The following is a 15,822-nucleotide window of genomic DNA, read 5'->3' on the forward strand; positions in this document are numbered from 1 at the left end:
GTTTTGTCATAAAATGCTGGTGTTTTCATGTTTTAGTCTTAAATACATGGTTCCATTGCATGTTTGTTTATCTACATACTGACCTCAGAACAGTTCTGATATAAAAAAAGGGATTATTAAGTGTAGTTTCTCACTTTTTCCACTGCAGGCCTATTTAAAATGTCTACCCTAAGTTTTACATTTTTTTTTTCAATTTTCCTTGATCTGTTTGAATGTATTCTTGATGAAGCCTTTTGCAGTGACACTTTTCAAAAGGAGCTGCAGTTGGTAGTGAGGAGAATTTCTTACCTTCACCCTTCCTGCAAGCTCCAGCTGTGTCCATCAGCTGTTGGATGCTGGCATTGTTTGCATTTACTTGTGGGGGCTAAAAATCAGAATATTTTGCCTTATGCTTTTGCAGTGTAGGGAGGAAGAATGAGGTGTCCTTGGAAAAGCATGTTTTGCTATTTGTTGATCTATATTGCAGCTCTAGAATAAGAGGAATAAATTATTCTTGAGCTTGGTGTTCAACTTGTCTCTTTTCTTAGTCTTTCTTCTTTAATCATAAATTGTATATATTGTACAATATTTAGATATTACAATAGTCTATATTGCAATATATTAAAAATCTTATTTCCTCAACACATTACAATAACTTCATTAAAAAATGAACACCTGTTTCAGACAGTTGGTTTCTAATTTTGATTTTTTTTGGCCTGTACTTAATTTTGTTCACTTGTTAGCAACATGTGATGTGTGCACATTTTCAGTGCAGCAACTTGAGATAAGTCATTCCACCTTTATAAATGTATGGAAAACAGCATTCAGCCATTTGTATTTGGAGGATGGCTAACATTTGCTAAAAAAACCAAAACCAAATTTACACCAAGTACCTTTCTATCTTGTCTGAGTTTCTAGCTTTTCTACAAGTATTCCTTTATCAAAATTAAATTCATTGATATTGAAATTCAAATTAACTTTATGAAATGTGTTAAATTCATGCTTTTCTATAATATTGCCTTCACAGTAAGATTTAAGAAAATTGTGTCTATTTTTACATGAAAAGGTTGGCTTTTCCCTGAAAAATTAATGGACAGCTGTGCAAGTTCACATAAAGAAAAAGGTCTGTTTATTGTCTTGTACTGATTAGTCTTTTAACTGACTGTTCAGGAGAAAGAGAAATTCTCCTTAGCAAAAAGCAAACAGTGCTTGATTTGGAATCAAACATCAGCATTTTAACTGCAAAACTTCCCTTAAGCAATCCTTTATCTGGCTGTTGATTGAAGTTCTTTGTTCCCCTTCTAGTATTCTGTTTATTGCCTTTGTGCAACTAGCCAAATTCAGATTCAGTATAAATTAATTGTTTCAGTCCCTCCTCCCCTTCTTTTTAACAGCACAGGTCTCAAATTTGAAATGACAGTGTTTTACCTTGCCTGTTGAACTCTGATTTTGTGCAGTATCCTATAACACCACTGCTGTTACAAAGCTTTGGTGTCACTGTTTTATACCAGCTTCCCTTTTACTAGGTCCAAATATCAATTGAAGCAGGGAAACATATTCACTTTCAATGTAGGGATTCCTGAAATAACAGGTTAAAAAGTTTTAGAAGATAATTTTTGAGTGGATTTGGTGTGACACATGAGGCTTTAGTCAGCCCTTATGTAGTGAGCCAGTCAAACAGTACTTGTGCCAATTAGCTATTGTAATATGAAATGTAATTGTATTCAATTAGTAGCATTCATGAAGAAACTGTCCCCTGAAGCAGAGGTTTAATTAAATGTAAGAGGCTAGAAACACATTCCAGTAGAAAAAAGCATGGATAAAATAAAGGTGGCTTTCAGTTTGTTTTTTCTTTCAGTTACAAAAAGTGGCCGACAGCTTTCAGTAAATTCCCTGAAAGGAGGCAGCCATGTCACCCACCCCATGTCACTTTGCTCCATATCCTCAAATCTTTATTCTGTAATTTTATCAGAAGTGCTGAAGAATTATGTTTTGATGAGCATGATAGTGGTTTTATGCAGTGCTAGGATGCAATTTTTAAAACAGCACTGTAGGCGTTTAAAACCTACAAATGAAAGAAACTTTTGCCACATTCCCCACTTTAAGCAGGCCTATGAATCCCAATCCAAAACAACATTATTGCAAATGAGCATGACGTGGTGGAGCTCAGGTCAGCTGTGGGCTGATGTGGGAAGGAAGGGTTAGCAGCTCTCAGCTGCAGAATGGAGCTTTATGCTTGAATTTTCTCTTATAATTGTGCTAATGAATGTGTGTGCTCAGCCCTCATCAGATGATAATGGGAATCTTGAGATAGGAAAAACAGGTCAATTCACCTCAGGATCTACCAGCACCTTAGAAAAGCAGAGAGGATCTTCAGGCAGACATTAATGTTAAGAAAACTCTACAATTATCGCAAGACTGTGTGTACTGAGAGGAAAAGCAGTGATTATTAAGGGTTTTTTTTTAAAGCTAGTTAGTATAACACTTAGAAAGTATAAAACAGAGTTACCATTATTGGATTCCCATTTCTTAGTACTAAATAAACACAGAACTTCTTATGTGAAGAGTTACAGCCTGAATATGAATCAGTAATAAACACTGTAAATCATAAATACTGTTTCCAGTACAATGATTCAGTCTATATGGATACACAGGAATGAGAAAAATGTTTCCATGTTGTAATTGCCTGAATTACACATGGTTTATTACAACAAACAAATGTCTGTGAGTGTGCTTTGTGTCAAGTGTGTTCAAGCAGTTTGCACTGCCAAGTGATGACTGACTGGATGGAAATCTAATCCTGAAGTCAGCAGATTGTTCAGCATGGTCAGGTTTGTGCCCCAAGAGAAAAATGGAGAAGTGGAAAATGAAGGCATTTATAAAGCAGTTTAGAATGGCAAACTGGGTTAAGACAAGGCTTAAAAATCGGTGAGATGATGAAACTGGTGAGGAGGAGCTGTGCTGGTAGGACCTGGTATGGAGTGAGAGAAGATGGAAATGAGAGGCAGAGAAGTATGGAGAAGAGATGAGGTGGGGCTCACTGCCTGTTCAGAGGACATTTGTAAAGATGAAAGCAAAGCTAGCATTGAGATGGTTGATAATGCCAGCTGGTTCTGGGCCATTATGTTCATCTTGCTCACTGGGTTTACTTACCATGAAGGTGCTTTAATTGCTTTGCCTTCTCTCTCAGAATGTCCATTCCACATAGGTAGCTGATGATAGAAAGGGATTTCATGTCTTGGGGACAACATTGGCAATAAATAATATCTGCTCTTAGCAGAGAGATGGTACTTTAGGGTGGTGCTTGCTTTGGTTTATGTTTTAGCCTAGAGCATTTACATTCAACTCCCAAAAAACATGTGTGAACTTTTGAGCTCTTGGGAAAAATGTTAGCCCTTTGGGTTCTGTGTAAGAGCTTAAAATCTTAAATTCTTTAAAACAAAACAAAAAAGTAGAAAACTGGAACCTAAGAAAATTGAATTTAAGTGCTTAAATACTGGTAACTGAGATATTTTGATTGGACTGCGAATATAACAGGCAGAGCTTCAATGAAAGCACTGAAGGACAGCAAACCTGACATCTTTCAAAAAAATTATTACTACCCAAATCAGCTGGCAGGATTTTTACACTGGAAAAATCTGGAAGTGGTGGGGAGATGGAAGAGCATACAAGAAGATGCTGGGTTTGCTACTTGTTCTTGTTTCCTGATTCTGCTGTTCAAAGATTAGTTTATTCTGAATAAAAGAGTGATGTGCTTGACTTGCAAGGGAGAAGCAGTGATGTATTTGCTGTGACACAATGAGTTAACAAAATTCCATGGTAAATGTAAGACCAGTTTAACAAGGTTCAGTGGCAAGGTACACTTCAGTATTTAGTGCATGGAGGACAGGGTCAAACAAAGCTGCCAGGGAGATCCTTTCACTGAGTCTTGAGGTTCAGAGAGGAGCTGGATCTTGACTTAGTCCCAGACCTGAGCAATGGTTTATGTCTAAAGGATTATTTATATATGTGCAGTCAATCTTTTTTGTCACTTAGCTAATATTTCCACATTTCAGCATGCTTATTCCCAGTTTCACTTAGTATCTGGTGTGATAAGGATTCACTCAGCCTTGAGGAATAATTGTGAGAGGGGAGATCCTGGCGTGCAGGCTGCTGCCACACAGGAGAGCTCAGCAGGCCTTGGACTGTCCACTAATTTTGGGCTGAGATGAGTGACTTACAGTCATATTTGCACACCCATTGTACTTTGGCTGGTGTGTGCTCAGGTAGTCCTCAGCTGCTGTGCAAGATGTGTGGCCCTTGGCTCCTGTGGTGTTACCTGTCTCTCCAGAGCCCAATTTGGGTACAGGCATTCAGACTGCCATTTCTTGCTTTTGTTTAAAAAGAAAAGGGGGGGGCTGAGCACACCACCACACCTGCCTAATCATGGTGTGAAATTGTGTGCTAATGGTTTTTTTAATATCACTCAGCTGCTGTAAAACAGACAGTAAAATTACATTTTAGTAGCATGACCATATTGTAAGATTGGATGGGTAAAGGTGATGAGCTATAAAAGAGTAAGCCTTTGTTTAAATGCATATATCTCTTCATAATGAGCAGAATTAGCAAGGGAAATTACATAAAACGAATGAAAGTTAAATAGATTTTTGTTCAAGTCTGATAAAATTATTTTCTGGTTGTGAAGTCTCTCCTTTCAACTAAAGCATGGTACACTTGGGATTTATTTTCAGATTGGCAGTCAGAAATGAGAAACATGAAGGGGTACATTTTCCAAGTGATTAGTGGGAGGTATGCAAACAAATCCTATTATTTCTTAGTGGGATTAGAGCACATACCTTCCATACACTGCTTTGAAGAATTCCCCTTAAGCATTCTTCCAGACTTCTAGCTGAAAAAATAACTGTAATAGTAAATTTGGCAGAAAAAAAGAGCTTGAAACACTGGTTTGCATATATCTAAAAAGCAAAAGGACATTTAAAAATCTACTCATAATTGTGGAGAAGTAAGGTGAAATAACCCTGACCTATATATGTACCTCTCTTTTAACTGGAGATGTTTCTTAGGTTTCTCTTTGCATTGTCCAAAGATTTGTTGACTGAACATTTGAGTTCAGCTGGCTTGAGTGAAACTTCTGCACTGCCTAGAGCCAATACAACTTTGATATCTCTGCTCAAGATTACATATTTTCTTATCTCATATAATTTATTTTTTTCGCAGTTTGTGGAATTTTTAGTAGCTGAGCAGTAAATTGTTATTCAAACAAGAAATTGGTCTTTACAAGATAGTTTTTATAAGTGCTTATGAAACTATTTTTACTCCTCTAATCCTAGTTTATGTTGATAATATGATGTAAGATCTGAAATGATGTGTTATTTAGAGGCTTTTCCTTAGTCGTGGGATGCCAGAGACAAGTTGTGTACCACTCATTTAAATTAGTCATGTCCTTTTAATTAGTAGTTAGTGGATTTCTGCTAACGAAGTGTCAGTGGTTTGCCATGGGACTGCTCCTTCCTGGGTATCTGTTGGCTCAAAGCACAAAATTTGAGGTACATATATGGCACTTAGAGGGACTGAGAAAACTTAGGGGTGGGTGTATTCAGTTCCATCCCCCAAGTGTCAATGTTCTGTTTTCTAACAGACCTTTTCCTTCCAATGGGGAGCAAGTGTAGGTCAGACTTGTCACAATATTCAGAAGTTTTTGAAGTGTATGGATTACTGTGCTTTGGCCTGAAACCCAAGATGACTTTATGAACTTTCAGCTTTGTTATGTCTTCAGTTTAAGGTTATACCACACTTAGGAGGATGGGCAAGCTATTCCCTCTATCTCCAATGGAAATGTAAGACTCACAGTTATTTCCTGAGTATTTTAACTGTATGGCATGAATTAAATTGAAAGTTGTTGTAAGATGTGTGCCCACTGACTTTGCTGAATTGCCTGTCCTTTTGGGAAGAAAACAGAATAGGTTTGTATCATCTTCTGAAGAGCAAAACAATGCAAGTGCCAGTTTATTCTTATTTCTGAATGACCCATGCCAAGCCATGACTTATCTCAATGCTCTGTTTTTGCCTTTGCTCGCTTCAGCAGTTCATTTTGTCTCCGTGTGTTTTTCCAGTTCTCAGGATGGCTTACGTGATTCCCCCCTCAGCTCCATCTCCAGCAGTGACTATGAGAGTGTTTCTGTCACTACCTGTAGTCTCTCCAGCATTTACGCTCTGAGGTAATAACATCGCTTTGCAGTCAGATTTGACAAATGCTACTGAGTTATGCTTGGTTAAAAATTTTCATTGAATTAATCAAGTGACAGCAACACTTCTGAGTATTCTTCCTTTTGAACTACAGGTGCTTTCTGATTTTTATGTATTTTTTTTAACCTGCCAGCTTTTCTTCAATGCTGTGACAAATGAGGCAACTATTTATGGAAAAGTTTTTAATGCATGCAGGAACCACTTACATATGTCCATGATCTCACTTTTATTTATCCATGTAGCAATTCTCAGAAGACACTTCAGGTTGTAGCTTGACAAGTTACAAATGTTTTTCTTAGCCAGCTTTTAGCTTTCTAAAAAACATGTCTTTTTCATTTTGTTTTGCCTTGTAAAATAAAAGATGTTTCAGTTAACAGTTTAACTTACACCCTATTGCTGGCCAACACTGGTAAGAATGCAGTGAAGAGCTGCTTCTGAGTTCACAGAATATTCTGGGCTGGAAGGGCCCCACAGACGTCGTGGAGCTCAGTTTCTAAGTGAATGGCCCATACAGGGATTGAAACCATGACCTTGGTGTTTTTAGCAATACTGTTTTATATTCTCATCTTCTGAAACTACCTGGGACTTTTAACTTCAGTCTTACTCAAAGCACTTATTGAGAGTGATAATGTAATTAAATTTAGGACAGAAAAATGTAACTAAAACATAAAAATGAAATCTTTGCATTTTTCACTGTTTGCATAACATACATGTATGAGATGTATTGCATGCACTGTATGCAATAACATTTTTGCTCTGGTACAGACAGATTGAAATACCACTACTTCAGTTGATGAAATACCACTACTTCATCCTCCACTGCTTCTTGTCCTCTCTTTTTCATTTGTTTTTTTTTTTCCCAGAACTTCATTTGAACTTCAGGATTTGGAAATTTCATCTAGGTTTGGGGATAAAAAGAGGAGATAAGATGGCTTTTCTAATAGTAATGCAATACTACAAATAACAATTGGAGGGGTTTTTTAGGATGCACCTGTTTTCAAGTTCAATTTTTTAGAGTTTTGTATTTTTCAAATAAGGGCAGAAAGAGGCAACAAAAACTGTTCTTCATTGTTTTAATTTTAAAATACATTTCCTTTTGACTGTTCTTCAAACAAAACCCAATTGACCTGCATGCAGCAGTTGCCCTGTTCCAAGTACTGTGTACATTGAAGACTGTTTCACACAGGGCTGTCTGAATGGATGGTAGGTGTAGCCTCAGTGACTCTTCAGGAATAACTGGAGCAGTCAGAATAAGCCTTGATTAGATGCACCACCTCTTTGGAAGGCCTTACTGGGTTGCCTTTGTCCATTAGTGCTGCAGTTGCCACTGTGTTGGTAGTTAGGTGAAAGGAAGCTTGATTTTTAAGGCAGTATTTGCCTTTGTGCTCTTGTCCACTGAAAAACAGCAATGCATCATCCCTGGGTGGCTTGATGAAATCTAAGCTGTCCATTTTTCTGCAATCTGATATTACCAGAGATGTAGTTTGTGGTCCAGTAAAACAAACCAGCAAAGTGCCTGCTTGACTGTAATGGCAGGAGTTTCCCCTTTTGAAAGACTTAGTTTAAAAACAACTTGTTTTAATGAAATTAAAGAAAAAAGCAAGTTCTAAAGTTCTAACTGCTCTAAAGTTCTAACTGCTTCACAGCAGTATGTTCTTAGATCTTTGTGCATAGAAATGTAATACTCAGTGCATCTATTTGTATAATTTTTGAGAATATGTTATTTTTATATGCTCCTGTTCTCTCTTTAGAGAGTTTTATTTGGCCATTAAACAGCTTCTCTAGAGTTGCATTATTTGTTTACTGCAACAAACATGTTTCTTGCAAAGAAAATCTCTAAAATGTTCTTTTCTGAAATAACTGGGTTTTCCATGATGCCATATGCATATCCAAAATAATACCTAATTTGGGAGTTTGTTTCTTTTTCATCTGAAATATGCACTTCTAATGTATCTAATTTCTTGATGTTTACACTTAACAACAATTAGACATTAAATGTAACGTTTGCAATTTTTATCTGAAAAATAGTTGGCAAAAGATAGAATTCTTGAAATACACTTATGTGGTCTTTCATCCTCCTGTGAAACATAAACAATTCCTTTGTGCTATTAAATAATCAGTACTGAGACTGACAGTCATGTTGTCAGATTGCAGCATGTTTGGGGATATCTTCAGGAAATTTGGCTGTAATACCAAAACCAGTTTAACTCTGCAGTAGTTATGTTGAACTAATTGTGTATTTAATAGCACAGATGGAATTGATTTGAAACAATGAAGTATTGAATATATGGAATTCTGTAGAAATGTACATTTATTGTTTTCCAAATGGAGAACCAGGGAGAAAATTCCCACTCCTTGGATCCCAAAGCAGTGTTCAAACCAGTGGTTTGGGTTCTCAAATGATTTTGCTAAGGAAAATTTGATTTCATTGGTACCTGATCTGTGTAAAATTTTCCTCTTTCTAGTCTCAGAGGTCTGGTGATCAAGAAGTTAAATGTTCAGCCCAGTTCAGAAAATAATTTTTTTCAAATATTCATTAAGCAGTATCCAGACTTGAGATGCCCATACCAGTAGTCAGCTTTCTCAGGAAACAATAATATGATATGCTCACAGTTTGGACCTAAGTTATCTGAAAGACTGCAGCTATAAAATGCAAGAAAAATGTTGATTTAGGAATGACAAGGAAAAATAAGTGAGACAACAGAAGAACAGGGTAGTTACAATTAGTGGATTTTGAGTCTCATTGGAGTTTTTGTTGTAAGAGTGCCAGGGAGAAAGAAAGACTGATGAATCTATTCAGGGGTTTGTCTGCCTAGAGTAAACTTTACATGGTAAACTCTACTTCTTTATTTTAAGGTTCTAAAGAGCCAATAAATGAGAACTTTAAATGTAAGTAATAACTCTTAAAACTAACCTTAATGTTACACTAGATACTTTCCCTAGTCAACAGGTTGGGGTTTTTTTGAGATATGTCATTGCAGCCTAACTACTGATGGGTTTTGGTATATTTTTCTACTATTTTAGGCATTTACAAAAATTGGTGGTGAAGTTTTAGCACATTGTTTACAGTCTGTAAAAGACAGTATCTGCAATAAATTGTGACTCAAGTTTATGCCAAAACAGCAAGAATCTGCCAGCAATTAGAGTGGGATATTTATCTAGATATTTCAGTTAGAATATCTGTATTTGTGCATATGTGGGCAGACATTGATCGTTCTTCGTGTAAAATATTTGTTATATCAAGATGAAACCTCCCCTGGTGCAACTTGTCCTCTCCATGTGGCTTCTTGTGGAGATTCAGCCTCCATCCTCTTTACAGCCACTCTTTATGTACAGTGATGATGTCCCCTGGAGCCTTCTCCAGGGAATAAAATACTGATATAATTCCTTCAGTCTCTCCTCATAGGGCTGATTCCTCATCATCTTCCTGGCCCTCCTTCAGACCCTCTCCAGTCCATCTGTTCCCTTTCCCAAACTGTGGAGACCACAGCTGCACACAGGGGTGCTCCAGGTGGGCCTGACAAGCTCTTGGTGCTTTAGGACAGTCCCATCTCTCATCTCTGCTGGTGGTGCCCCTGTGGGTGCCTGGCAGCATCTGATTTGCTGTCATTGCTGCAGAGCTTCCCTGCTGAGCCCTGTTCAGCTCTTGGTGTGCACCCCCAGGTCCCCAAAGGATCCCAGCCCGTGCTGGGCTCTTTGGTGTCATCACTGCTGCAGGACCTTGCACTTGTCCCTGTGAAACTCCACTCTCCTCTTGGCAGCTCCCTGTTCCAGCCTGTCCTGCTCTGTCAATGGCTTTCCCTGCTGGCACGTCCACCTCACCACCCAGTGTGGTGTCACCAGCAGCCCTGGGGACAGTGCTCACACTCTTGTCATCCAGATTGTTTTGGTGATGCTGAGCAAGTGAGGCCAAATGTCCATCCCTGGGGATTCCCACTCGTGGCAGGCTGCCAGCCCAGGTACAGAGCATGGATCAGCCCTGAGTGGGAGCTCTGAGCCAGTTTCTTGCCCATCTCTCAGACCAAACAAAATTCCTGTGGGTGGACAGTTTCTTACAGGAGCAGGTTTTATACAGTGCTTTCTCATCAGTAGAAATCAGCGCCTTGAAAAGGATTCAAGAAGGAAAAAGAACTTGGTTGTTCTCCAGGACTGTGAATTATAGTAGGAGAATTAAGTTCTTTCATCTCATGGTCCAGAGCTTAAGCTATCAAAGCTACAGCACAAATTGAATGGCTGCAGGTTTTAACAGAGACCACAGCTACTCTGGGGACCTTGTAGATCATAACATGGAGTACAACAAATACATGAACAATGTATTTTAACTGAGTGGTCAGTCCACCTGATCAGCTCTGTCTACAGTTCTTCTGTCTTGCACTTTTGCCTTTGTTAACGTGCTCAGCTCACATTGAAGCTATACAAAGTGACAGATTTGTTCTGCATTAATGTTTGGTACTGTCATTTTGGGTCTGATCAGTGCATTTCTGTAGATTTTCTGTCTCCTTTTTTTTTCTGTAGAGCTGCTCTTTATGGAGAGGTTGCTCACAACCAGAAAAAGGCTGTTAGTAATGGCTTTACATGGCTTTTACTGGAGTCCTGGAAATAAAGAGCTTGGTGAGCAGAGCTGTGGGAAGAGAAAGGGGTTTTGTACCTTGAGCAAATCTGAATCACTTCCACTATAGATGCTATTCCTGCCTAATGATTTTGAACTGCAAACCCTTTGTGTGTCTCTTAGGCAGTGAGAGTCTGTGCTGTTTTGCACAGCTCTGTCACTCAAGCACTGTGAGGGCAGTATTAATACACTCATAAATAGGTTGCTGTATACAGTCTTTTTGTTCAGCTGCTAAATCCCTTGCCCCAACAACCAGCTGAGCAGTACCAGCAAAACAAAAAGTCAGCTTTGATGAGGTCTGTCAGCTTTTGCTTCTCATTTTAGTCAGTGAGACGTGTGTGACTGAAGCAGATGTCTCAGGGTTTTCACCGCCAGGATTCTTCTTGATGTGTTTCATGCCTATCTTGTTCTTCACCCTGCAAGACAAAAAAAATTAAATCTCAAAATGGTGTAGCATTTTCTAAGTTATAGTGTTCCTTTCTAGGATATTCTACAGGGTGTTCTATATTTTATGCATATCTTTGTCTTTAGTAACAAGTAACTGGATGCAGATTTTATTTTTTCCAAGGAATAACCCAGGCAGCTAATGTTAACAAGTGCTTGTTACAGTGGGAAGGTGAGAATTCAGTTGTTGGAAATTTTTTGGTCTTTCCCTATTAAAATTATAAACTTCATATTTTAGAGGTGTTAAAATGTTCAATGTGGTTGAAGTAAATATAGAATATATTGCTCTCTGTGTAAATCAAGTAAAATAGGGCAATATTTTAGGCTGACTAGAATCAGTGGCAGAGGCAATAAGACAGTTCTGGCAGAATTGGTAGACACTCCAAATTTCCCATTTGGGGGCTGTATTCCAAGTGGCATATCAAACATACCATATGGCTGGAGACTGACACAAAGTGATCATAATGGGCTTGTGTTCTTCTTTCTACATAGCTCAGTTGCAATTTTCATTTTTAGTAATTTGGCCACAATTATAATCATTTTCATTTTAGTGATGTGTAAAAAATCTGCTGTTGAATGTCACTTGGTGTTCCCTGTGATAGTAATAGAACAAAATTACTAGCTTTCAGAAATTAGGTTTTATTTTACAGATTAGTGTTTTTTCCCTCAGTAAAACCCTTAGAATAGCATGTTTGGGAGTTTTCAGATTATGTGTAATTAAAATCACTATAGTAACTGCAGTTTTTGCAGAGTTTTTGTCCATGTCTAAAGATACATTGTAAAACCACAATTAGATTGGAGGAAAAAGAGAGGATTTCCTCATCCTTACAGCTGTATTGAAGGTGAAAAAGAGAAAGCTATCTTTTCTAATTAAAATTTTAAGGTTCCACCTAATACTTTCATTAGCTTTTCTCAGCTTTGACTACCACATCTGGATATGGAATTTCTGTGGGATTCTTCTAGACCCTGGGATGCGTTCATGTTTCTGCCGCTTGTTTTTGTATCATTTTTTGAGGGAACTGATGGAAGCAACATGAAAATGTCATGCTACCAAGTTTCCATATCCCTCAGAGTTCCTTGTGCTGGGAAGTGGATCTGCAGGAGCTGCATGCTGAATGAATTAATTCACTTGTTTGATGCCATGCAGAACTGTGGCTTGCCTATGGAGAGGGCATTGCTAATGAGCTCTATAAAATTACTCTTTGCCCTGAAATATTTGTCGGGTATCCAAGCTCTGCCTGTCCTTTGTCAAGTTCTGCATCAAGCGTAAAAACTGGGCCTGATATATCTCTGTCCCTGGCTTGGATACCACAGCTGGTTTTCCATACCATTTCATCATGAGTCCTATACTATTTGTGGATTTCTCTTTCAGTTTTTCCAGTTCAATGTATATTTTTGAAGTTTAAATATTTCTGTTGTTTAATCTCATTTTAGTTATCCTTTTGCAGTGTGAGCGAATGATTGAGAGCTTTAATTGCAAGTTTGATTACAAGAAAGTGTTGGAAACAATGTCATGGTAGTATTTAAAAAAGTCATAGTAAAACCCAGATAATATTCTAACTTCTTGTTTTTTCCATTCTGTTTTTTCTTGAATCTTACAATAACTTTATCTTGCAGTTTTATCCCTTTTTGGTTTAATTTAGGAAAAGCAGCAAGTGTGGTACCTTGCAAGTATCTGACATTAAATTTGATGGTTAGAAAGCACCACTGTTGATTACTAATGCTTTTCAGTTATTTGTTCATATGCACACTTATAGAAGTTTTATCTATAATGATCAAAAAAGCTATTTGGGAGAGAGCACTGTTAAAGTTGATAAATTCTGCACTGGCTGTGTTGTTTATTTTAATTTCCATTTGGAATACTCTATCTTTGCATTCATCTGAAAACCCAGTCCAGAGTGTTGATGAGTTTGAGTAAGCCATAAGTTCTCCTAGGCTGAGTTTCTTACAGTGGATCTGTTTAGCAAGAATGCTCCTTTACCAGCTGTGGATTTTACAAAGTCCAAGTGAGAATGCTCTGCAGTTTGAGGTCTGAACAGCTGAGGAAAGATTCAAGATGTTCTTCCAGGAGAGTGGGGAGCTACAGAAGCTGCCAGGGTCTGGAGCAGAAATTCTTGCTGTTGATTTCAAATTCGACAGAGTTCAATGCTCAGGACTTTTTCCTGACTGTAGATAGCACCTGGGAATTTGTTAGAGAAATTCCTTATTTTACTGAGCCCACCTCTACAGGGGCAGGAGAAGCTAAGGACAGGCTTCTGCAAATCTTGCAGTGTAGGAAAAGTAAATCCCCCCAGTGTGGAATTCAGGAGGTTGACAGCAGATGGGGCTTTTAGCACATGTCCTGTGTGTGGAGCTGGGCATTGCTCACACATGGGGTAATACTCTGGTCCAGTCAAGTTCTTTTGGTGATTTCTATCTAGAGGGATTTGCATGCAGTTACATTATTGCTTTCTCAAGACAAAGTTCTGAAGCCTTGGTGTGCTTTAAGGGTGGTTGGGTCGATTGGTGGGGGTTTTTTACCCTCTTGACCTGTTTCTCTTCAAAGAGAGAGGAAATAGCTAAGGGGTTATAATTTGCTTATATTTTAAAACCCTCTCGACTTTAAAAATATTAGGGTTTTCAAAGACAAGAAATAAAGTTCTGCATTAAAGCTTTTTTTAGTCTCCTTTAAATGTAGCTTCTGGGGTCATTCCTTAAAGCATAGTCCTTAGCTAAAAAACTATATGCTATTACCTAAATAATAGCATATAATGTTCTGGCTTGGGTTTAAGTGACTCTAAAATTGAGTGTGTAGCCACTCAGTTCAGTTAAAATATTTGTAAGAAGCCATGATTCTCAGAGTTTCTCTTCCAACTCTATCAAAACTAGCACATGTTAGAACAACAGGTTTTAGCCTACTGTTTATTGTGTTTCTGCTGAGAGTATCCAAAAAGAAACAGTAGAGGTACTGCAAAAAGCAGGATGGGAAGTAGGTTGGGGTTTTATCTTACTGATATGGGAATTACATATCTCTTACCAAAACCCCTGTAATTTTCCTCTTGTCATTTCTCATGGATGCAACCTTTGTCTTCCCTGAACTATTGTGTTTGAACTTTTACATGGCCTTTGTAGTTGCTGTTTGTTCTTCTTAGCAAACTGGAACCCAGAGTTGACTACTGCCTTGGTGAGATTTCCAGTTACAGCCTACTCAAATATCAGTGGGAGCAATGTACCAACTTGCTGAAGTTGTTTTAGAAATTGTAAGCAATCAGTAACATAGATTTGCCTGCAAACATTTTGGTTTGGGTTTTTTTCATTTACTATAAGGATGAAAATATTCAAATGGGAGAGAATCCTAAATATTGTAGATTGGATAAAAAGTGTTTGTTATTGATATTGTACATCTTAGAGCCTAAGGTGGCCATTGTGCTAAACTCTGTATGAGCAAACAATGAAAGTTGGGGAGCTCATGGTAATGTGTTTTGAGAAATATTGTAAGAACTAGAATATTCTAAATGTACCTCTGTATACAAGGAAATTCACATACATGAGACACACATGTATATATCTTTAGTTATTCAATACCTGTGGTGTTAAATAATGGACATGAGAGATTTGTTTAGGCCAACTAGTGCAAATGAATTGATATCATTTAAGTCCAAAGAACTGCACTGTTTTATAATTCACAGACAGTCTCTCATCAATTTTTAAATGAACACTAATTTGTATTTAAGAATTGGGCTACTGACCCTTTGTAAAAACTTCCAGCAAAGTTTATGACTGTAATGCCCTTTGTAGAATGTTAGGAATGTGTGAAATCACAGAAAACTTATTGGAAATTTTCTCCTTTCTCTACTGTCAAGAGTCTCACCTGCTGCTGTACATCACTTACCAAGCTATCCTAGAGAGTACCTTGGTCTTAAAATGCATCTCTGGGTGAATCTCTGCATCAGCATGGTACCAGTTAATGGATGGAATTCTTGCATGGATTTTGAATTCACTGAGAAGTGGAGTCACAGCTATAAATTTCCACTACAGCAGGAAGGTGTTATCTGTTTTGTTGCACAGAGTTACATTCTACTTCTGCCCCTGCTTGTGTAGTTTGCTGGAGATTCCCAGAGAAAGTGAATGGGAATCCCTGATGTCACAGGTATTTGGATAACATAAATGGTGAGGTTACTCACTGAATTATATATTAACACTTTTCTAGTAATCATTTGTAATATTGTTATAGACTTTTCTTCTTAGACCTACTTGGGGTGAGTTTGTGTGGCTGAAACTTGAGCCCTCTCTGTTTACAGGCACCACTGACAATCTTCTGAGATCTTTTCCTGAAAATCAGTTGTGATTGAAGACCTTTTCTGAAATCAGAGACTTAAAGGGTGGTCTTAATTTCCTTTTAAATTTAGTGACATAATTGCATCCTGTATTTCTGATTCTGTGATGTAGAGTACAATGGGTCTGCTGGGCTTTCTCCTTTGCAAGAAGTGACCCACTATTGCTTTTGATTTAAGATTTCAAAGATAAAAAAAACAAAACCAAGCCATGTATTTTTTAAAGTTTTT

At 37.8% G+C, this 15,822-nt stretch overlaps 1 protein-coding gene across 4 annotated transcripts in view; it reads left to right on the plus strand.

The window, feature by feature from the left end:
- Positions 1 to 15,822, plus strand: part of ZFYVE28 (zinc finger FYVE-type containing 28) — a 145,865-nt gene that overhangs the window by 108,844 nt on the left and 21,199 nt on the right. For 2 of the 4 annotated variants that reach the window (XM_054632897.2, XM_054632898.2), the window contains exon 9: positions 6,093 to 6,197. The exons of the other annotated variants lie outside the window; for them this stretch is intronic. In XM_054632897.2, the coding sequence (XP_054488872.2) occupies positions 6,093 to 6,197 (105 nt within the window). The remainder of the gene's footprint in view (positions 1 to 6,092; positions 6,198 to 15,822) is intronic. 4 annotated transcript variants of the gene reach the window in all.

The sequence above is a fragment of the Agelaius phoeniceus genome, chromosome 4 (genome assembly GCF_051311805.1).
Source record: "Agelaius phoeniceus isolate bAgePho1 chromosome 4, bAgePho1.hap1, whole genome shotgun sequence".
Taxonomy (NCBI): Eukaryota; Metazoa; Chordata; class Aves; order Passeriformes; family Icteridae; genus Agelaius; species Agelaius phoeniceus.